This window comes from Miniopterus natalensis, chromosome 1 (assembly GCF_054644295.1).
Source record: "Miniopterus natalensis isolate mMinNat1 chromosome 1, mMinNat1.hap1, whole genome shotgun sequence".
Taxonomy (NCBI): domain Eukaryota; kingdom Metazoa; phylum Chordata; class Mammalia; order Chiroptera; family Miniopteridae; genus Miniopterus; species Miniopterus natalensis.
The window spans coordinates 111273797-111298693 of NC_142081.1; the positions used below are offsets into that span (position 1 = coordinate 111273797).

The following is a 24897-nucleotide window of genomic DNA, read 5'->3' on the forward strand; positions in this document are numbered from 1 at the left end:
ACATAGAAAAGCACTTTCTACAGAACCACATCAACTTTTAATGTTCTTGCACTCACAATGCATTCCATCTTGTCCTCTGCAATCAGGTGTATTTTTTCCCATCTCCTGTCTTTGGAAGCTATTTTCTTGCTTTTTCTGTAAATGATAAGCCATTTTCTTCTCTAAAAGGGGTTGTTTCTAAAAATTAAAGAAAATATATTTGTTAACATCAATTTGCTTTTATAAATGCAAAACAAATATTTATAATATGATAGTATATTGGAAATGAATAATTATTCCTGTCTTGTGACTTGTAAGGTTACTCTGAGTACAAATTTGGGAGAGTAGTAAGTAAGGAGTAAATTTCCATTTGTGGGCAAACATGATGAATATACATACTTAACACGCAGATGCAATTTACTCTGTATATTCAGGGACCTAGTCTAGTTTCAGATCAGAAAGGGTCTCTTAACCCACAGTTGTCCTGGGAAGCTGAGGGAATGTGTAAATCATTTTCAGCAGGAGGATTTCTGACTGACTAAATCACACTCGCTCAGGCCTACTACCACAGGTAAACATAATATAATACATGAAATGTGACTTCCCTCTGTGAATCTCTGGACTAATAGTGATCCTGGATGCACCAGAAAGGATATAATTGCACAGAGCAAGAACCCCAGAACTCCTCAGAGGGTCCCCTAGTGTACTCAGCAAGAGAATGGATCATACATGCATGTGAAAAAAACTACCCAAGGCCACGGAAAGGACCATCCAAGAGGATTAGGGAGAATAGCGCTCCTCACCTACCTATCATGTCTACTCTGGAAAAATTTTATTCACGTTGCATTGGGTAGAATATTAAATGGGTCTTGCCTCAGTACTTGGAATCACTAGCCCCAGATTGAACATGGTTCTGGCTCCATCTAACAGGTTTTAAGAAGAAAGACCTATAACAATCAATCGTTTCTAAATAAATTACCTACATCCAAGGGAAAAGCTAAAGACATTTATAAGAACATAAAAATACTCAGCACCCAAAAACTAAAATTCATGGTATCTGGCACCCAATCCAAGGCTACTAAGCATATCAAGAAGCAGGGAAATATGACCCATAAAATGAGTAAATCAGTCAAAATTGACCAGAAATGACACAAATGTTAGAATTAAAGATCATTAACAAAAAATATAATTGCATTCCACATATTCACAAGGCAAAGAAGAGACATGAAAGATATAAAAAGAACCAAAATAAAAATTTTAAATGTGTGAGATAGTAATACAATGGATACATTAACGGCATAGTAGACAATTCAAAAGAAGAGATTAATTAATGTCTGTTGAGGAACAGAAACTATCCAAGAGAAAAATACAAAAAGAGTAAATAATTACAAAATGAAAAGAGTATCAGGGAGATGGGGGACAGCATCAAGCGGCCTAATATGTCTGTAGAAAGGAGGGACAAAAGACATATTTGATAATAATGTTTATTATCACTGCTTCTATTCTACATTATACTGGAGGTACTAGTCCACGCTATTAGGCAAGAAAATAAACACAAAAGAGAAAAGAATTTGAAGAGAAGAAATAAAACTTCCTTTATTTACAGACAATATGATCACCTGTGTAGAATGTCAATTGGCATTTGGAAAAAAAAACTACTAGAGCTAATAAATGATTTTTAATAATGCAGAATACAAGATGAATATAAAATTGCTTTTCTATATACTAATATCTAATTTGAAAAAAAGTACAAATTATAATAGTAAAAATTACAAAATACCTAGGAATGGATGCATCAAAATACCTAGGGATGTGTAAGACTTATATACTACAAACTCATAACATCGATAAGAAAAGTTAAGGATACCTAAATAAATGGAGAGACATATTTGGTTCATGAGTTGGAAAGCTCAGTATTATCAAGAGATCGATTGATCCCAAACTGATCTATTGAGTCAACACAATTCCAACCAAAATCTCAGCAAGATTTCTTGGTAGAAATTGACAAACTGATTCTAAAATTTACATGAATATGTCAATGGACTTAGATTAGCCAAAACAACTTTTAAAATGAAGAACAAACTTGAAAGGCTAGTACTACTTATTTAAAAAATTATTAAAAATACAATAATCAAGACAGAAAATTAGAAAATAAGTCAAAGAGCAAAAAAGAGTTGAAAAATAGACTGCTACAACTTATTTTTCACAAAGATGCAAAAACAAAAATCTCTTAAAGATTTTTGTAACTCTAATTTAAGCCCATAATTTTGAGTAAAAAATACATACAATGTCACATCTGAAAGAAAAGATATAAAAATATTGATAAACACACAAAAATGAATTGAAAGCTTCTTGTAGTAAAACATGATGTAAAAAGACAATTTAGAACAACTCCACTGGAAATATCAATACTTCAAATAGCTCTGCCATTAAGACACCTTAAGCATCCTGTGGTGTTACCATGCCTACCATCAGCAGTCATGTCTAATGGGCACTCCCAGTGCCAGAATTTATCCATTGAACTAGTTGCCACTAAAATGGGCTAGGACTCATTGAAGAGAAATTGGCATCAGGCATAAATTAAGGGAAAACCTGGGCCATTCTGTTGCTCTCCAAAAACAAAGATATTTTCAGAGATGTCTGGAAGCAAAAAAAAAAAAGGCCAACTTAGAACTCCCACTAGCAAAAAAGTTGTAAAAAACTGAATACTAGAAAATAATAATTACAACAAATTAGAATGAGCTGACCTTGCCATGTGAGCAGTGAGTTCCTGATAATACTAAAAGGTACATGTGACCAAAGTATAATTAAAAGATTATCATACATATTTGAATTTCCATTATTAAAATATTATATGTTATTTAAAATTAAAAGCATTTACTCTAAAATTAACTGGTGGGTAAAAATTGAGAACTTTTTCCAAGAAATTCTGATTCTAAGAAAAATCAGTTATATCATTTTTTTCCATAGGAATTACAAGTATAGTTTATGGTGTGAGATAAAGTAAAAGTAGTTACATCAAATAATAGGGCAGTACATTTTACATTATAGTCTAAATATAATAATGGCAGAAATACAGTAAAAATTTCCCTAACTTTCAGTTTTGTATAACGCATATCTTTGGGGGAACTGATCCACTGTTGTATAGTGTACTTTCAAAAATCAAAACCAGCAAAACTTCTCCTCTAACAGCCGAAATCAGAGGTGAAAGTTAAATCTACCTTCTTGGCACTCTCTCCTCTGCTTCTATGCCGCTGTTCCTCTATCCTAGCTTCTCTTTTAGCTTCTTCTATGGTTTTTGTCAGAAGCAACATCTCTTTTGTCTTCCATTCCTAGAGAGCACAATGTTACTGTAATTAGTGTTTGCAAGAAGCCTTTACATTCTGTCCACCACCACCAAGCAGATTAGAGCAAGTCAGGAGCCTGACAGAAATCAGGTCCTGGGGAATGAAAGTCACCCTGGCTTTCGAATGGGCTTCTTTCCTTCCTGCACTCCTACTAGGAATGCAGGCCTGGTTATTTTTGGCATGGTTATTTTTTACTAAAGCTAAATTTTAAAAAGTCTCCTCCTCACACTGAGGGCTGTAGGGGAGTTAAATGGTGTCTAGTAACTTTCACAATCATCTCTTTAAGAGCAGATACTGGCTCATACATATAGTTTGTGGTATCAGCCTCATTATTTTATGTAACAACTTGCATATTATAGCTCTGAAGAAAGAGTAATGTGGGTGAATTATTTAGACTGGAAATGACACAAGAAGTATGACAGAGCCCAGTCAGCATGGCTCAGCAGTTGAGCATCGGCCTATGATCCAGGAGATCAACGTTCAATTCCCAGTCAGGGCACATGCCCAGGTTTCAGGCTCGATCCCCAGTAGGGGGTGTGCAGAAGGCAGTCGATCAATGACTCTCTCTTCATTGATGTTTCTCTCTCTCTCTCTCTCCCCATCTCCCTTCCTCTCTCTGAAATCAATAAAGATATATTTTTAAATATATCTATATATTTTAAAAAGTATGATAGACAGCTAAAATTATTTATGAGTAAAACTGCACACGATTTTTCTTTAAATATTTTAAGTGTATCTCTCACCTCTTCAATTTTTTTACGAAGACTAAGTTTCCTTCTTGTTTGTTCCCGCTGTCGTCTTTCTTCTCTGTCCATCCACAGTAGCCGCTCCTCTTCTGATGTGAGCTCACGTTGTTGTAATTTCCTGCTTATCATATCCAAGTATCTGAATAAAAGCGCGAATGCAAGTGAAGGTGAGTTGGCTGCTTCTCTTATAGTGGCATCAGCTGCTTTGATATGCCCAACCCCCTCCTTGCTCACTTTTTATTTCTTGAAAGCTACTGCTAGAGGTCTGTGCTAAAAGATTCTGTTCTTCCATTTCCAGGATTTTAGATCTGATTTGTTCTTTAGTTATCAGTTTGAAGAGGTGACTCTTGGACTCCCAGAAACCCTGTCATCTCTGGTGGAAATTGCTCTTCCTTCCCTTGGCATCAAAGTTCCCAGTTTCTGTACCTCTTGGTCTCCCTTCCTCTCTATACTGAGGGCAATAGTGGAGTTAAATAGTGTCTAATAAGTTTTAAAAATTCCTAACTCCAGTTCTTTCTAGTATTTTTCCAACTTATTTGAGTCCACAAACTATACATAAACTATGTATTAACTTCAATCTTACCTGGGCCTTATTAATCCCTCTTGGTTCTTATAAGATTGGGTGTCCTCTTGTAACAACCAATTTTGGAACTGTGCAACAGCAGAAATTCCAGGTATTTGATTGTTTTCTTGTAGTTTATTTATTTGTTTTGCAAGCATTTTCTATTTTTAAAAAAAGTATATATCATATATATGCATATATTTGTGTGTGTGTGTGTGTGTGTGTATATATATAAAGAGACACAGAGAGAGAATTTACAGAAATAAAAACGTCCTTTGATATGCTTTTTTATATTTAGTGTTTAGTAAAATTCCTGTACTTTCTAAATAACTAATTCTGTTTAACTGCATTTAAATCAATTTTGAATCAATTGCAGACATGGGTAACTGAACCCAAATAAAAATGTCTCTCTGTGAAAATGAAAGATAAATATCTCATCATACGTTTCCATCCAGTCTGAAAAAATTAAATGAAAATATGGAAGAAAGGCAGTAGAAACTCTAGACACGGAGGGGGAAATGGTGGGAAATATAGAATACTAAAGTTATAGGTAAGTTATTCTCATTTTTATACCACTCTCTCAGCCTTAGAACATAAATCTGTAAAAGTACACACACCTACTTTTCTAACTTTTTATTCAACCCTCTTGACCCTAAAACCAGAATTCACTCATGGATGTGTGTGTGTATCACACACATGAAATTTGAGTCAAAAATTGAAAGGAGCCAGGCCAGTGTGGCTCAGTTGGTTGAGTATTGTTCCATGCACCAACAGGTTGCTGGTTCAATTCCCAGTCAAAGCATTCCCAGTCAGGGCACATGCTGGGGTTTCAGGCTCAATCTCCAGTGGGGAACATGCAGGAGGCAGCCAACTGATGTTGGGCTCTCTCATTAATGTTTCTCTCTTCTCTCTCCCTCTCTCTCAAATCAATAAAACTATTCTTCTAAAAATATATAAATAAATTGAGCCCAGATGGTGTGGCTCAGTGGTTGAGTATCAACCTATGATCCAGGAGAGCACAGTTCGATTTCCAGTCAGGGCACATGCCTGGGTTGCAGGCTCAATCCCTGGTTGGAAGAGTGCAGGAGGTAGCCAATCAATGAGTCTCTCTTATCACTCATGTTTCTATCTCTCTTTCTTCCTCTCCTTCCTCTCTCAGAAATCAATAAAGATATATTTTAAATAAATAAATTAAATAAATAAATAAATAAATAAATAAATAAATAGAAAGGAAGTCACAATTTATACCCTCTCTCTCTACACCAGCCTAATCATTCCACTTTACCCTTATAATTTTTTACTGGATGAACACAGCTGCATAAGCATGGGTATAAACACACAGTGTACATGTTCTTGAGTCACCTGTAGGACATTGTAACTATTCACACTGTTCCTCTCCTATTACTCAAGCTGGTTCTGGTTCCAGCTTAAGAATCTTGCTGCCATAATAGACCCTTCCTATTGGCTCCAACTTGAAGAGAAGGAACACATTGGAGTAGCAACTTAATTAATAAATTATGGTAACTACCACTGACATATTAATAGATGACCTAGTCCCTTTCCCTTTCTTGGCCCTATAAAGCAACCTCAATTATTATTTATTCCTGCTCTAAATTTTCACTTGGAAAAAATATTTAGTTAGTCTGTCAAAATTAAAGGTAAAAATATTACAAGAAAATACTCTTCATACAAGTAAACCTTTCTTCCAAACCCTATACAAGAAAACAAATTTAAGTATTTAACTTACTTGTTCTTTTAAGTAGTGCTTTTCAAAGTCCAATTTCAGAGTCGTAAGATATTGCCTGTACTTGTTAAACTCCAACAAGTTACATACAACCTAAAAGACAAAACAATAACAAAACTATAAATACAAACATTTAAAAATCATAGCAATCACTTTCAGGAGGAAACATAGTAATAATATACAATTTGATAATATTTTGGTATCAAGAGTAATAAATTGCTAACAATTTTGTAAGTAGTATCTCTCTACAATTGTTAAACAACAGAACATTTTTATCCAAGTCTCATTACTTTTTAAAATATGACTTATGGAAGATGGTGGCAGACTGAGTGGAAGCTACACTGACACTCCCCCAGGACCAATCTGGATTTGCAACTAAAACACAGAAAAACCATCCTGAAAACCAACTGAAGACTAGCTGGAGAGCACCCTCATAACCAAGGAGGAAAAGTGGAGACTGCACAGAGACTGGTAGGAAGTGTGGAGGTGCTAGAGGGCTGGCTGGGCTCCCATAGGGAGCAGCTGAAGGTCCAGAGGGATATCTCATCTGTGGGGGGTTCCCACTGAGAACTCTGGGGCCTAAACCCCAAGCTGGGCTTCCCATCCAACAGCACCAGAACTGAGAACGGTGCCCACGTAACATCTGTCTGGGAAAAGCAGCTAGGTTTGTGTCTGCCAGGGAGAGGCACCTGGACCTGCAGGCACCCTCTTAAAGAGCCAACGCACAATGTTTCATGTGCAGCCACTCACCTTGGGCTCCAGTGAAGGGGGAGTGGAGTAGACTGAAGCTGTGTGGGGAGAGCCTTGGATTGTGGGCACTGCAGAGTGAGATCAGGGGATGACCGTCTGGATTTCTGTGCCAAGTCATTCCCCCAGACTGTGGGGGACGTCTTTCTTGGGCAGCAAATTTTCGGCTTTTCCCTGAGGGGGGAAGCAAATGACCCACCCTGCTGGAAAGCCTCTCCTCCTGCCCAGAGGAGTTTCTACAGCCTGAGGCTTGTTAAGAGACTGATAACAACCAGCTGCCCCACCCTGTGGAGCTTCTACAGCCTGAGGCTCATTAAGAGAATCAGATTAATCAGTCCGCAGGCAGAGGCAGAACTCAGAGTACTTTGAGTCTTTGCCTGATCTGGTTTGGGACACTGGCCTTAGAAAAGCAGATTTGGGTGTGTATCTTGGTCCTGTCCAAATACACCCAGCCCCAGCAGTGAAGACCTCAAGCCTAGGGTTGTTGATAGCCCCAAAGAGGGTATTCAGGGCCAGTCACAAACTGCGTATGACATTAGCCTGTACCAGAGACCCTCCAAAAAGACTGATTCCTAGCAGATCTACCTAACACTTAAAAACAAACCCAAAAAAGTAGTCAAAATGGGGAGACCAAAAAACAAGCCCCAAATGAAAGAACAAGAGAAATCTCCAGAAAAAGAGCTAAATGAAAGTGACATAAGCAATCTATCAGATATAGAGTTCAGAATACTGATTGTAAGGATGCTCAACAGCACGAGAAAAGATATAGAAACTATGAAAAATGACCAGTCAGAAATAAAGAATGACACAGTAGAAATAAAGAATACACTGGAAGGAATAAACAGCAGTTTAGAGGAAGCTGAGGATTAGATCAGTGAATTAGAAGACAGATAAGAAAAAAATCACTCAATCGGAGACCCAAAAACAAAAAAAAAATTTAAAAACATGAGGACAGTCTAAGGCAGCTCTGGGACAGCATGAAATACAATATTTGTATTATAGTAGTGCCAGAAGAAGTCAAAAGTAACCAGGGGTTAGAGAACCTGTTTGATGAAATAATGGCAGAAAACTTCCCTAACCTGGTCAACGAAAAACTCACACAAGTTCAGGAGGAACGGAGAGTCCCAAGCAAGAAGAATTCAAAGAGGTCCATGCCCAGACACATCATAATTAAAATGTCAAGAATTCAAGACAAAGAGAGATTCTTAAAGGAAGCTGGAGAGAAGCAATCTGTTACCTACAAAGGAGCCCCCATAAGGCTATCATCTGACTTCTCATCAGAAACTCTAGAGGCCAGAAGGGAATGGCATGAAGTATTCAAGGTAATGCAAAACAAGGATCTGCATCTAAGACTGCTCTATCCCAGCAAGATTATCACTCAAGACAGACGGTGAAATAAAGAGTTTCCCAGATCAAAAAAAAAGCTAAAAGACTTTATCACTACAAAACCAGCATTACAGGAAATGTTAAAGGGACTGCTATAATTAGAAGTAGAAATAAAGAGAATGAGAAACATAGGCATAAAGAAACAAAATGACAGTAGATAAATATCTTTCAATAATAACCTTAAATGTAAATGGATTAAATGCCACAGTGAAAAGATATGGGGTGGCTGAATGGATAAGAAAACATGACTCAAATATATGCTGCCTAAAATAGACCCACCTCAGAAGAAAAGACTCATACAGGATGAGAGTGAAGGAATGGCAAAAATTTTCCATGCAAATTGAAATGAAAAAAAGCTGGGGTAGGAATACTCATATTGGACAAAATAGACTTCAAAAAGAAGACCATAATGAGCGAAAAGAAAGGTAATTAAAGGAATCAATCCAACAAAAGGATATAACCCTGATAAATATATATGCATCCAATATAGAAGCACCTAAATTTATAAAAAGTCCTCTATAGGACTTTAAGGGAGAGATCGACAGCAATACAGTCATACTAGGGGACTTTAACACCTCACTGACTTCACTGGATAAGTCTTCCAGACAAAAACTCAACAAGGAAACTGTGACCATAAATGACACACTAGATTTAGATGGATTTAATTGATATTTACAGAACATCCTACCCTAAAGCTGCAGAATATACATTCTTCTCAAGTGCACACGGGACATTCTCAAAGACAGACCACATGTTAGGACACAAAACAAGTCTCTACAAGTTAAAGAAGACTGAAATCATATCAGGCATCTTCTCTGACCACAGTGGCATGAAATTAGAAATCAACTACAATAAAAACACTAAAAAACATTTAAACACATGAACGTTGAAAAGCATGTTTTTCAACAATGAATAGGTTACCAACAAGATCAAGAAAGAAATAAAAAACTTCCCGGGAACAAATGAAAATGAACACACAACTCCAAATCTATGGGACACAATGAAAGCAGTCCTGAGAGGGAAGTTCATACCACTACAAGCCTACTTCAAAAAACAAGAAAAACTTCTAATAGACCCTCTAATCCTACAACTTAAAAACTTAGAATGAGAACAACAAGAAAAGCCCAGAGTAAGTGGAAGGAAAAAAATAATAAAAATCACAGCAGAAATAAATGACATAGAGACTAAAAAAGCAATACAAAAGATCAATGAAACCAAGAGCTGGTGCTTTGAAAAGATAAACAAGGTTGATGAACCTTTAGCCAGACTCATGAAGAATCAAAGAGAGAGGACCCAAATAAACAAAATCAGAAATGAAAGAGGTGAAATCACAACTGACCCAACAGAAATGCAAAGGATTGTAAGAAAATACTATGAACAACTATATGCCACCAAGCTGGACAACCTGAAAGAAATGGACAAATTCCTAGAAAAATACAATCTTCCAAAATTCAACCAGGAAGAGTCAAAAAGCCTAAATAGGCCAATAAATGCTGATGAAGTGGAAGCAATAAACAAAGGGCTCCCAGCACACAAAAGCCCCGGCCTGGATGGCTTCACAGGGGAATTTTACCAAACATTCAAAGAATTAATACCTATCCTCCTCAAACTATTCCAAAAAATCCAAGAGGGAGGAACACTTCCAAAGTCTTTTAACAAGGCCAGCATTAGCCTAATTCCAAAACCAGATAAAGATACTACAAAGAAAGAGAATGACAGGCCAATATCCCTGATGAACAAAGATGCTAAAATCCTCAACAAAATATTAGCAAATCAGATCCAGCAATATATTTAAAAGATCATACACAATGACCAAGTGGAATTTATTCCAGGGATGCAAGGTTGGTACAATATTCTCAAGTCAACAAACCTGATACATCACATAAACAAACTGAATGACAAAAATCACATGATCATGTCAATAGATGCACAAAAAGCATTTGAAAAAATCCAACACCCATTTTTGACAAAAACTCTCAGCAAAGTGAAAATACGGGGATCATACCTCAACATAATAAAGGCCAAATATGACAAACCTACAGCCAACATCATACTCAATGGGCAAAAACTAAAACCATGTCCCCTAAGAACAGGAACAAGACGGGGATGTCCACTTTCACCACTCTTATTCAAAATAGTACTGGAAATCCTAGCCATAGCAGTCATACAAGAAGAAAACATAATAGGCATACAAATAAGAAAGAAGAAAACAAAACTGTCATTATTTGCAGATGACATGATATTGTACATAGAAAATCCTAAAGACGCCATCAAAAAAACTAGATTTAATAAATGAATTCAGCAAGGTAGTAGGAAACAAAATTAACACCCAGAAATCGATGACATTTTTATACACCAATAATGAACTCTCAGAAGGAGAAACTAAAAAAACAATCCCATTTACCATTGCAACTAAAAAAATAAGGTACCTAGGAATAAACTTAACCGAAGATATAAAAGACTTTTACTCGGAAAACTACAGGACACTGAAAAAAGAAATAGAGACAATATAAACAAATGGAAAATTATACCATGTTCATGGGTTGGAAGAATTAACATCATTAAAATGTCCATACTACCCAAAGCAAACTATAAATTCAATGCAATCCCCATTAAAATACCAACAGCATATTTCACAGATCTAGAACAAACACTTCGAAAATTTATATGGAACCAAAAGAGACCCCAAATAGCCACAGCAACCTTTAGAAAGAATAACAAAGTTGAAAGGATTGCAATACCAGATATCAAGTTATACTACAAAGCCACTGTAATCAAAACAGCCTGGTACTGGCACAAGAACAGCCATATAGATCAGTGGAACACAACAGAGAACCCAGAAATTGACTCATGCCATTATGGTCCATTAATATTAGACAAAGGAGGCAAGAACAATAGAGTAAAGACAGTCTCTTCAATAAATGGTGTTGGAAACATTGAACAGGTACATGCAAAAAAATGAAACTAGACCAACAACTTACATCATACACAAAAATAAATTCAAAATGGATAAAAGACTTAAATGTAAGATATGAAACCATAAAAATCCTAGAGGAAAACATAGGCAGCAAAATCTCAGACATCTCTCGCAGCAATATATTTGCTGATACATCTCCTAAGGCAAGAGAAACTAAGAAGAAAATAAACAAATGGGACTGCATCAAAATAAAAAGCTTCTGCACAGCAAAAGAAACCATCAACAAAATGAAAAAGGAGCCCAGTGTATGGGACAACTTATTTGCCAACAAAACATCTGATAAAGGGTTAATGTCCAAAATATATAAGGAACTTATACAACTTAACAAAAGGAAGACAAACAATCCAATTAAAAAATGTGCAAAGGACCTAAATTGACACTTGTCCAAAGAGGACATACAAATGGCTAAGAGACGTGAAAAAAATGTTCAACGTCGCTAATCATCAGAGAGATGCAAATTAAAACCACAATGATGTATCGCTTCATACCTGTCAGAATGGCTACCATCAACAAATCAACAAATGGTACATGCTGGTGAGGGTGTGGAGAAAGGGGAACACTGGTACACTGCTGGTGGGAATGCAGACTGGTGCAGCCACTATGGAAAGAAGTATGGAGTTTCTTCAAAAGATTAAAAATTGACCTGCCAATTGACCCAGTGATCCCACTTCTAGGAATATATCCTAAGGAACCCGAAACCCCAATCACAAAGAACTTATGCACCCCTATGTTCATAGCAGCACAATTTATAATAGCTCAGATCTGGAAACAGCCCAAGTGCCCATCAGTAGATGAGTGGATAAAAAAGCTGTGGCACATTTCCACCTTGGAATACGATGCAGCTGTAAAAAAGAAGGATGTTTTATCCTTTGGCACAGCATGGAGGGAACTAGAAAGTATTATGCTAAGTGAAATAAGCCAGTCAAAGACAAATACCGTATGATCTCACTTATATGTAGCATATAATAAATAAAATAAGCTGATGAACAAAATGGATCCAGAAACATAGAAGCATAGAACAGACTGAGGGATCTCAGAGGGAGGGTGGGGAGGGGAGAGTGGGTGGGGAGAGATTAATCAAAGAACTTATATGTTTATAAGCACAACCCATGGGCGAAGACATTGGTATGGGAAAAGCCTGTGGGGGGATGCATGAGGGGTGGAGGGGATCAATGGGGATAAAAAGGGGACATCTCTAATATTTTTAACAATACAGATAAAGAAACTTTAAAAATATATATAACTTATGAATTTAGTATACACAATTGGAGTTTGTAGAATAAAATATCAATGTAATAATAATGTTCAATCCAAATTAGAATATAAGACTATTCTTATGTTCTATGATGATTGTATCAGGCTAATTTTGCTGTGTTCCTATTTTGTCTCAAGCTTTTAACTACTTCATAGAACATAAACCTTGCCAAGTATACAGAACCACTGGAGACAGAGAAAGAGATCTATGATACAATGGGGAAATTATCTGTATATCCTCAAATTATTTGGTAATCATCTTTTGATATTACAAATTTTAAAAGGTGAAAGACATAGTATCATATAGAAACAACTTTTGTCTGATTTCCCTTAACCCAAAATACTAAGTAATTTTTAGAATTTCTCATTAAGTATCTCTCATGACCAAGTTAAAGGTAATCCCCACCGCGACCCCAGTGAGGTACAGAAGCAAGCTTATATCAAGTCTTGGAAGTCTTCAGTAACTAAAAAGAAATGATCTTCAACCCACTTCATTATTCCTGGTTATGTAGCCTCCTTCCTTTAATCTCCTCCGAATATCTTTGCGTGAATGGTATGCTCTTAAATGTGGATCATGGAGACTATTATACTGGTTGTCCAAAAGTCGACAATAAGGGTCAGTCAGGTTAAAGCCATATGAAGGTCGAAAAAGCTGCAAACACAGATTTAAAAAGATGACAAATGTAAAATTCATAAATTTCATTTTTAAATATCAACATACTAAAATGGCTAGACTGTTCATTCAAAATAAAGCATGCAAGAAGAACGTGAAGTGGGGAGAACCAGCAACAGAAAGATGGACTTAGTGCTAATTGCTTACTCCTACTTTTCCCCCCACTGACCTGAATTATTCTAAACACCCGCCCTCACTCAGTTCCTCCACTGATCCCCATCAGCCCTGGCCCTGAGCCAGATGAGAAAGGAGGAGAGGAGAGAAAGAGAATAGGGTAAAATTTGTTTTCATGTATAAAGCTAATGCTAAGTTTCTCCATTTCCGTCCTCCCTCTTCCAGATCAAGGCACTGCATTCAAAGTACAAAGAGATCATATGAACTATCACTATTATATCTCAATAATCTGAAAATGAAGAAAATGGAAAATCTTTTTACAAGATGCATGGAAATAAGTTTATCCAAAAATAGTAGAAGTAAAACTCAGATGTTAATGATGATGGATTAAAGAGTTATTGCATCTTGGGATCTTATCTAATTCAAGAAACCCAACAATCTTTGAGTGCTACAGTCAGGAAAAAATTCAAGATCTGGTTTATAAAGTTCAATATATTGAAGAACCAGTTATAAAGGATATTGACAGCAATTGAGATTTCTTCATATGTGAAAAGGCCCAATACAACCTTGTGCAATAGCCATTAGCATATAAAAGAAAAATATCAGCTGATAGTCATGTTTCTATATCTGTTACTTTATAGGAAACAGCTCAGTTATTTAATCACATTTGTAAATTAAAACATTACCAAAGTGGGTGGGGTGTTTTTGTTGGTTTCATTTTGTTTTGTTTTTTGGTGTGAGTTCTTAGTCCATTTTTCAATAGCAGGAGGCATTAAGGATGCTTAACATATTCAGGGAGCACTTGGAGGGGAAAAGTGGAGGCCAGAAGTAGGTGTGGACTTTGTCCCAATGTCTTTACATTACTTTTGCTTTCCTTTACGTGTTTTTGGCCAGGAAAACAGAAGTTTTGGTCTAAAGTAATGCCAAAGCAGGAACTGGCCCAAGTGAAAAGCGACTGGAATGTGTGGGAGGCATGGCAAACCTGAGAGCAATGGCCCTGTTTGCAGGCAAGACAATTTACAACACTCCACAGTCCTGACCTGTCTGCAGGTACCTATTTGAGACCTCTGTGTTGTTCTGTCTGGCAGAAGCCACATTAGTCAAATTCTGAACACTAAGGAGCCTGGCTGGGTGGGATCCTAAAAAGAACTCCCTTAGAGCAGGTGCGAGGATGCTTCTTCACATGCGGGCAAAGGGGCAGACTGGTGGAACCTGACAGGACGCTGGCTTTCCTTTTCCATTTAGAGCTTCCTTGGAAAGGTTCTGTTCTCTTGCTAACACCAGACTTAATCCCTCCCAAAGGTCCTAAATCATAAAGTATAATAATTCCTTAATTGACAGTGCTTCCCTGAGAAGGCAAAGAAAGGAATTCTATAGGGCACCGTCTTGAACTCAGTGAAACCAGATATGAAGCAACCAACAACCATAAGTCAAAGATTGGTCTGTTTCTTTTAAATGTTGACATTTAGCTATTGACTTCTGTTAGATATTGACTTTTAGCTATGATGAGATGTTTCTCAAGATCAAACCTGGGCTACTGACCTATAAAAAATAACACCTATAAACAAATCCATTCCTTGGAGCCAGGATAACCCTTTTGTTGTCAATTAAAATAATTGGTTTGTTTCCCTTTAAAAAATAAAAAAACTAAAACTGTAAATATAAAGCATTACTTCATTGAGGAGCTTTTACTGAAAGAAAAGGAAAGCTCTCACAAACTCAGTCTTCAAGGAAATAGTTTGGTGCCTAATTGCAATTAAATGAAGACAGTTTGGGGGGAACCAATGTCATAAAGAGAGAACATCTTTTTAAAAGTAGTTGACAAGGGAATTAATATTTGACAGAAAATGGTAATATAGTAAACAATATACTTGAGGAAGCAGACAAAAGAAAGACAGGGCTAAGTTTAGACACAAAAGAGGAGTGGTATAGGTTCAACCATGCTGTGGGAAAGCTGTTTGTGTGAATGTGACCCAGTTAAATTGTGTGAGGTAGGCATGTTTCATGTTTCTAGTTAGCTTGTTCTATCCTAGTAGAACAGATTTGTTTTTAAAAACAAATATCCAGAAGCAAAACTTGCTTTAAGAAATCATGTTTATTAGGCAGGTATCAAATACCAAGGGGCTCTACTCATTTCTGACATCATAGAGAGTAGAAGGGGAAGGGTGTCTCTCGGAATTCTTTCTTGTAGAATTTTTGCAACATTAATCAAAGAAACCATTCAAAAAGAACGTACCGAACCTCCCTCAGTGTCAGAGTCCAGAGCTGGGGAGGCCTAAGGGTGGGACTAGCGTTGAGGACTGAAAACAAGAAAGGGTTTGAGGGAAGTACACACTAAACCCAGTATGATTTATGTTATAAAACTGCAATTATAGAATTGTAGTGTTGAGTAAAATTATACAAACCAAGGGCAATGCAAATTCTAAGGAAATACAAGCTCATTGGGGGCTATGATGGTTCAGAAAAACATCTGGAAAGATGGCTGAAATTCACAGGTTGAGGAGAAGAGGAAAGGGTACGCAGGTCTGGGGCACGGTGAATAAAGGCACAGGGGCATTGATGTGGAATGCGTGAGTACGTATAAAAGACCCCAACTGGAGGCAGCTGAGGTGCTGGGTTGGAGTAAAGACTGGAAAGGAAGGTTGGGGGAATCATGGAGTCTCTTCAAGAAGACAGAGCTTCTTCCATTAAAGTGAAATTGAAGTACCTGAACATGTTAGCTCATTTTAATTCCATTTTTCCCTCACTGTTGTGTGTGAAATAGAATTTCCCTCAAAACAAAATCAGAGAAGTTTCTATAATGAGAGTTTTATCCAAGTTATTATTGGTCAAAATCATAATATAATTAAATGCCAGCCAGCACCAATAATTTTCCACCTTTGAACCAAGCATATTTAGTTCTAAGTAAATAAAATCTCACTAAATAGGTATATCTTGTGTTATTTTAAAAAGTTAATATGCTTCCAAAACTTGAGAGAAGTAAGACTCAAACCTTTCTAGCCCATGATTCTGTGCAAGTCACACTAGATGAAGTTACTTGGCATGAATCCTAAATAATACCTTGGTTTACATGTGGGTTTGACTTTTTTTTCCTTTGCTTTGAATGTTAATACAAATTCCCTTAATGGACTTTGTATAGTATAGCCTCTGACTTTAACAGCGAGTAGAAATGAGCAAAGACAACCAGTGGCAAAACAAAAATTACCTTTTCATTTAACTTCGTCGTATAGTACAAATTATTGCTCCCGGGGATCACAGGCAGCTTCACTGCAAGAGGCAGATCCAGTAGCTCACACGCTCCAATACCTGGAAAGTGGGTTTTGTGCACGGCCTGCCATGAACAATTGGAGAGTTTTGTCTTTCCTTTTAGGCTTTATTTTTTCAGTTTAGGCCTATTTACCCCTATTTTAACCAAAGGAATTGAAGAGTCATAGAGTCAGGGTTGAAGGGGCCCACCCTGCCAGACAGCCCTGAAGCCTTCCCAGTCCCTCACCAGCCAGTTGTGGCTACCAGCTGCACTGCAGGAGGGCAACCCAAGCACAACAGTTACAACCTCAGGACCTGTCTGTGGCTCTCCCTGCCCTGTCCCATGGAAAGACAAGGACACCCGGCTTCCGGCCACTCACATCTCCGCACTGCTGGATTTCTTTAGTCAGGCTGCTAATGGCCTTCCTGGTGGCGGCATCACTGGTAGCCTTGGAGCAGGTGCTAAGGTAATGCTCCATTGTAGCCTGGGCCCCTCCCCTCCTTACCCCTTGTCCGGACCTCACATGGAATGGCCAGTACCCCCTTATCCCCAAGGCCCCACTGTCTCAAGAGTTCCAGGTCAGAATGTGGGGGCCCCAAAGGGCAGAGCCCTCAGAGGGCTGGCCCCTCTTGATTGAGGCTTGAGTGCCCAGAGTTGGGGAAATCAGTCCCAGGAGCCTGGTCTAAGAGGCCCACAATTGTGTGGAAATGTAACTCCTCTGAAACCAACGCCACATGAACAGGCAAACCAAACTCAAAGTCACAACATACAAAGCTTTGTTGGCACATAGCTGGCTAATTTCTTCTGGCCTCCAAGGAGCTATGGTTCCAGAAAAAAAAGCCAAGAGTGATTGTATCACCATTCTAGGGCCAGAGGCCTGGCTTTCCACCTGTCCTCTCCTAGACACTATGACCACACCCTACCCCAGGTTCCCACAACCTCTTCCCACTCCCGATCTGAGTATTACTTTTGGTCAGTCTATCGCATCCAGTTAGTCCCTGAATGCTACCTTTAATCCTTCCTGAGCCTTTGCTGTCCACTATCACCAGGTAGCAGTTCAGGCTCTCTTCCTTTAAGTTCTCAATTTATAATCAAAAAGTTTAAAAATTAAAAGCTAAAATAATTTAACATTCAAAGGGATCAACAAAACATATTCATGTTATCAAACAAGACAGGCAACATTTAAGAGTTAACCAATGTTTTCTACACTGCTTTGCTCCATAACAATTCCTGCTTTCAGCTCCAGAGTTCAGGCCCTTCCTGCCCTGCTCAGCTAATTCCTCCAAAGGCTGTGTCTACCAAGCATGCACAACTCCTTTCCTGGGGTTATTTCAGTAAGATTAAGTGGTTAGTTGCTAATATTGTAAAGATTTTAATTATCTGATATACCTACATGCTTTCCATTTTTTTTATGGTACTGGTATACCATAAAATCAGTGAATGTTAACTTCTAATCAAAGCTGGATCTGAAATTCTTTTCCAGGATAATGTCCTAGTAGGGACATTCAATTTGATTGTTCTAATTCACAGCACCTACCTTCCCAACCACTCCCCCAAATGAGAAGTATCTGCATTTATTTATTCAACAAATGTATAGGATTGCTTTCCTTTTCCTCAATTTTCAGCCTTCCTCCTCTCTCCTCTCCCGCCTAAAAACAGTCATAATGGAAAAAACCTTGGTAAAATGAAGTCAAGCAGGCATGGTTTTGAATCCTAACTGTGATGCAAGTTCATTTTTCTCTGTGTCTAAAATTTTGTCCCCTATAAAATAGGAAAAATAATGCCATCCTTTCAAGAAAATTTCTGTGAAGATATGTGTAAAGAACATACCTCACCGGCTGGTGTGACTCAGTGGTTGAGCATGGACCTATGAACCAGGAGGTCATAGTTTGATTCCCAGTCAGGGCACATGCCAGGTTGCGGGCTCAGTCCCCAGTAGGGGGCGTGCAGGAGGAAGCTGATCAATCACTCTCATCATTGAGGTCTCTCTCTCTCTCTCTCTCTGAAATCAATAAAAACATATTTTTTTAAAAAGAACATACCTCATTGCTTGATAGATAGCAGGTCCTCAATAAACAGTAACTATTCAGTTTTAAAGCATACAATATTTCTCCCAAATAGCTAACATCTAGTACTTCAGTTTTCACCAGTCACATTTTAGAAATTGTTATGCATAAAATAATATGTACTTTATTTTTTACTTTTAATCACATTTTGACAATTATACGTAAAATAAAATTAAGTGATCTTAAAACCCAAGTTTGATCACCTTTCTTCTCTGCCTAATCTTTCAAAAGCTCCTCACTACAGCTAATATAAATTCCGAATTCATTACCATGGCATTCAAAAAGGCGACAGGATCTGGTTCCTGCCTCTCTACAACCTAATCTCATGTCACATTCCCTCTAACTCAATAGGCTCTGGCCACACTGCTCAGTGTCCTCAGCAAGCATGTTCCTTCCCACATCAAAGTCTTTGTATTTACTGTCCCCTCCACCTGAACACGGGCTCCACACCCGCTCTCCTGTCACATAGCTCACTTCTTCTCACCCTTCATGTTTCCTCCCTGCTGTCATTTCCACAGAAGCCTTCTCTGACAACCATCTCTGAAAAGGTCCTAGTCTCCTCTTCTGCCCTTTATGTGCTCTTCTCAGCAATTCACTTTCTGTTTCTTTTTAAGGCCTATCTTCCCCACTGGAAGGCTAGACTACAGGAGACTTAAAATGACCCAGGTTTGACATCAAAACTACAACTAAACTACAGAACCATCATTCAAAATCACCTGAAATCAAGCTAAATGGAAGTCCTACAACTAATAAATTAAAGAAGAAGCCACATCAAGACTGATAGGAAGGGCAGAGGCAGAGAACCCGCTAGTCCCACACCCATGTGTAGTGGTTTAAAATGAGGAGGGAGAAGGAGGAACAAGTAGGCAGCATAGGTAACCCATGTACCCGCCGCCTCCCATAACCACATCAAAGTTACAACTAAAATACAGAACAACCATCACTCAGAACCTCCTGAAATCTAGCTGAACACAAGCCCTACAACCAGGGAACTGAAGAAGCACCAAGACTGGTAGAAGGGGTGGAGACGTGGACGGATTGGGGCTGAATCACAAGACTTGGCTGTGGTGGAGGGTGGGAAGACATTAACCAAAGAAGTTATATGCATATTTGCATAACTCGTGGACACAGACAATAACGGGATGAGGGCCTGGGGAGGGGGTGGGAGCAAGGTGGAGGGGGTCAAGTGGGGGGAAAAATGGGATACCTGTAATACTTCCAACAATAAAGATAAATTTTTAAAAATCAGAAAGAAAGAAAAACGAGGAGGGGTACCTTGGCTGTGGAGGTCATTCTGTGGAATGAGGTGTCCCAGTCCCACACCTGGCTTTCCCAGCCCAGGGTTCCAGTCCCAGGAACAGAAGGTCCCTTAAATTCTGACTGTAAAAACCAATGGGAATTGAGGCTGAAGGAGGCTGAGGCTGCTGGAGTCCCAGGCAGTTTTTTGGTTTTTTTTTAATGTATCTTTACTGTTGAAAGTATCCATGGGTTATGCATATATGCATATAACTTCTTTGGTTAATCTCTGCCTGCCTTCCACCCCCTTCCCTCTTTCCTCTGAGATATGACCATCTGTTGCATGCTTTAATGTCTCTGGGTCAATTTAGTTTGTCAGATTCTTTTGTTCATTAGCTTCTTCTTAAAGAAGACCCTTCAACATTTCATGTAGTACTGGTCTGGTGGTGATGAACTCCTTTAGCTTTTTCTTATCTGGGAAGCTCTTTATCTGACCTTCATTTCTAAATGGTAGCTTTTCTGGGTACAGTAATCTTCATTGTAGGTTCTTGCTTTTCATCACTTTGAATATTTCTTGCCACTCCCTTCTGGCCTGCAAAATTTCTGTTGAGAAATCAGCTGATAGTCATATGGGTGCTCCCTTGTAGGTAAATAATTGCTTTTCTCTTGCTGCTTTAAGATTCTCTCTTTGTCTTTAACCTTTGGCATTAATTATGATGTGTTTGCTGTGAGCCCCTTTGGGTTCCTCTTGTTTGGGATTCTCTGTGCTTCCTGGACTTGTAAGTCTATTTCTTTCCCCAGGTAGGGGAAGTTTTCTGTCATTTTTTCAAATAGGTTTTCAATTTCTTGCTCTCTTGCCTCTCCTCTGGCACCCCAATAATACAAATGTTGGGCTGCTTGAAGTTGTCCCAGAGGCTCCTTACACTATCTTCATATTTCTGGATTCTTTTTTCTTTTTGCTCTTCTGATTGGGTGTTTTTGTTTCCTCATATTCCAAATTGCTGATTTGATTCTCAGTGTCCTCTACTGTTGATTCCCTGTAAATTATTCTTCATTTCAGTTGGTGTAGCCTTTATTTCAAATTGGTACTTTATTATGTCATCGATGGTCTCACTTGTTTTCTTAATAGTCTTACTAATATCCATGAGCATCCTTATAACTATAATTCTGAACTCTGTATCTAATAGCTTGCTTGGTTCTATTTCATTTAGTTCCTTTTCTGGAGATGTTTTCTTTTCTTTCCTTTGTGACATGCTTCTTTGCCTCCACATTTTGGCTGCTTCCAGGCATTTGTTTCTATATATTAAGTAGAGCTGCTATGTCTTCTGGAATTTGTAGTGTGGCTTTGTGTAGTAGATGTCCTCTAGGGTCCAGTGGCTCAGCCTCCCCGGTCACCTGAGTTGGGCTTTCTAGATGTTCCCTTGTGTGGGCTGTGTGCTCTGACCTGTTGCAGTTGAGCCTTGGTTGCTGTTGGCATCACTGGGAGGAATTGGCCCCAGGACAATCAGCTGTGATGACCAGCTGCAACTACGGCAAGAGAGCTGCTGTGCTGGAGACACCCTTATGGAGCAGGATTTACTTCAGTGAAGCTTTGGTGTTCACCAAGTGCGCCCTTTGAGTATGTCACTCGTGGATGTGGTAGGGTTGTAATCCAGCGTGGTTGAGTCTGACCACCAGGTGCACTGTCTCTGGGGCCTCCCACTATGTGCAGTCAGTCTCTGCCAGTGCCTTGCCCAGGGCCACCCAGCATGAGCTACACAGCAAACCGTAGTTGGCTAGGAGGTATCCAAGAGAGGCCAAGCTACGAACCAACTAGTAGCAGGCTGCCACTAGTGCCAGGCCTGGGGCTACTTATGAAGACCTATGGGGCATGCTGCTGCTTGTTTGAGAGATTTTAGGAAAGTCCTAAGCATGAGGCTTGAGAGGCCACTTGCATAAAAAAGCCACTGGAAATGGCTTGGATGAGCTTCCAGGTAGGGAGAGATGGGGTCTCCAGGAATCACCAGGGTGGGGCCAAAGGTGTGAGTCAGGTGCTGGAGATTCAAATATGGCACCTGCCTGATGGCTCTGTGGGGGGAGGGCTCACCAAAGGGGCAATGGCCTCTGCCAGCTCTTCTGTCTGGGAGAAAACTGCCCCTTCAGCTCTTTCCCTGATTCCAGGCAAGTTGGTTTCTCCCAGGTTCCTTTCAAGCTGCTGCCCAATGCTGGGGTTCAGAGGGAGCACATCTAATTGAGTCTGTGCACTGGCCCTTTAAGAGTAGCTTCCTGGACTCCCACAGCCTCCAAGACCCTCAGCAACAGTCCCCGCTGGTTTTCACAACCAGAAGTTGTGAGGATTTCTCTTTCCATCCCTTCTCTTCCCATCCCCGGAGCCCTGGGCTGGGTGGGCCTGTTCTGGGGCTAGGACCCCTCACTCCTTCAGGAAACCTCCACTGCTGAGATATCTCTCCTGGTTTTAAATGATGGCACCAGGTGTGGGACCTCAGCCAAGTCTCTGTGACTCAGGCTCAATCCACCTCCATCTTCACCCGTCCTATTGGTCTCAGTGCTCCTTCAGTTCCCTGGTTGTAGGGCTTCTGTTCAGCTAGATTTCAGGAGGTTCTGAGTGATGGTTGTATTGTATTTTAGTTGTAATTTTGATGTGGTTGTGGGAGGCAGTGGGTACAGCTGTTACCTACACCGCCATTTCGTTTCTCTCAGTCAGTTCCTCTTAAAGGGCTCACACATGGACTTATTCTGACTCACTCCCTCTGAATTCCAGCACAAGGACAGCAGCTTGAAAGGCACCAGAGACATACAGGGAGGAACTGAATTGTTTGGTATTAGGGCAAGAGCTTTAGGGGCAGCTTTCTCCCAGACAGAGGTGTTGGCAGAAGTCATTGTTCCTTTGACAAGCCCTTCCCCAACAGAGCCAGTAGATGGGCACCATATCTGAGACTCCATCAACCTGACTCACACTGTTTGTCCCACCCTGGTGATTCCATGAGGCCCTACCCCAGCCAACTTTCAGGCCCACCCAAGCTGTATCCAGTGGCTTTACCATAAGAATGGCCTGTCATATTTTCCTAAAACCTCTCAAATGAGCGGTATCTGGCCTCAGCAAGCCCTGTACCTCTAGCTAAGTGGTCCCAGGCCCAGCAATCGCAGCAGCCAGACTTGGTGCAGAGCTTGGACTCACCTGGGCACCTCCAAGCCAACACAAGAAGCAGCCATCTACAGATTGCTATGTATTTTATGCCTGGTGACCGCAAGTAGAACAAGCAGTGGCTGACCTTGGTCTGCACCTCCTAAGAGGCCCCAGAGCCAGCACATCCTGGCCAGCTTCAGACCACATTAAAACACCATCTCCCAACCACCTTCATAAATGACACACTGGAGGGCAGATTCTGTGGGTACCAGAGCCCTGCTGCAGTAAGCCCTGCTCTGTGCAGTGGGTCCTTGCACAGCTGATCCTCCAAGGTGGTTGGAGGTCAGTGGTCAGTGGTCACAGCCAGTCCTTGCAGCTGATCAGCCTGGGTAAATTCCTCCCACTGATGTGCCAACAGCAATCAAGACTCAACTACAACAGGAGGGTGTACAGCCTGCACAGGGGGCGCATCTTGAGTGCCCAGCTGGGGTGATAGAGGAGGTTGTGCCACTGGACCCAATAGGACACCTACTACATTAGGCCACACAATCAAGCCTGGGAGACATAGCAGCTCTACCTAATACATAGAAACAAACACAAGGAGGCAGCCAAAATGAAGAGACAAAGAAACATGGTGCAAATGAAAAAACAGAACAAAACTCCAGAAAAAGGACTAAACAAAACGGAGACAAGCTATCTACTAGATGCAGAGTTCAAAACACTGGTTATAATGGTGCTCCAGGAACTTAGTGAGGACCACAGCAGCATAAAAAAGAACCGCTTAGAAATGAAGGCTACACTAACTAAAATAAAGAGTAATTTACAGGTAATCAATAGTAGAGTAGACAGAGCTGAAAATCAAATCAGCGATTTGTAATGTAAGGATGCATAAAACACCCAATCAGAAGAGCAAACAGAACACAGAATCCAAAAGAATGAGAATAGTGTAAGGAGCCTCTGGGACAAATTCAAGCATACCAATATTCACATCATGAAAGTACCAGAAGGAGAAGGGAGAGCAAGAAATTGAAAACTTATTTGAAAAAGCAATAACAGAAAACTTCCCTAATGGTGAAGGGAACAGACCACAAATCCAGGAAGAGCAGAGAGTCCCAAAGAAGATGAGCTCAAATAGGCCCACACCAAGACACATCTAATCAAATGCAAAATATTAAAGACAAACAAAATCTTAAAAGCAGCAAGAGAAAAGCAGTTAGTTACCTACAAGGGAGAGCTCCCATAAGACTGTCAGCTGATTTCTCAACAGAAACTTTGCAGGCCAGAAGGGAGTGGCCAGAAATATTAAGGTGATGAAAAGTAAGAACCTACAACCAAGATTACTCTACCCAGAAAAACTATCATTTAGAATTGAAGGACAGATAAAGAGCTTCCCAGACAAGAAAAAACTAAAAGAATTCATCACCACCAAACCAGTATTATATGAAATGTTAAAGAGTCTTATTTAAGAAGAAAAAAGATCAAAAATATGAACAATAAAATGGCAATAAATACATATCTTTCAACAATTGAATCTACAAAGAAAATAAACAAGCAGAACAGAAACAGATTCATAGATACAGAGAACTTTTTGTTAATCAGCAGATGGGAGGGGGTTTGGAGGGGTAGGCAAAGAAGGTAAAGGGATTAAGAAATACAAATTGGTTGCTACAGAATACTTTACATGGGGATGTA

General features: G+C 39.4%; 1 protein-coding gene across 1 annotated transcript; it reads right to left on the bottom strand.

The window, feature by feature from the left end:
* Positions 1 to 3164: 3164 nt before the first annotated feature.
* On the bottom strand, positions 3165 to 17254 carry LOC107534620 (fibrous sheath-interacting protein 2-like). Its single transcript, XM_087820291.1, has 7 exons — positions 17156 to 17254; positions 16735 to 16860; positions 13233 to 13394; positions 6382 to 6471; positions 4656 to 4795; positions 4070 to 4211; positions 3165 to 3311 (listed from the first exon to the last, which is right to left on the bottom strand). Exons 1-7 carry the CDS (start codon positions 17252 to 17254, stop codon positions 3165 to 3167), a joined length of 906 nt encoding a protein of 301 aa, XP_087676417.1.
* Positions 17255 to 24897: the final 7643 nt, after the last annotated feature.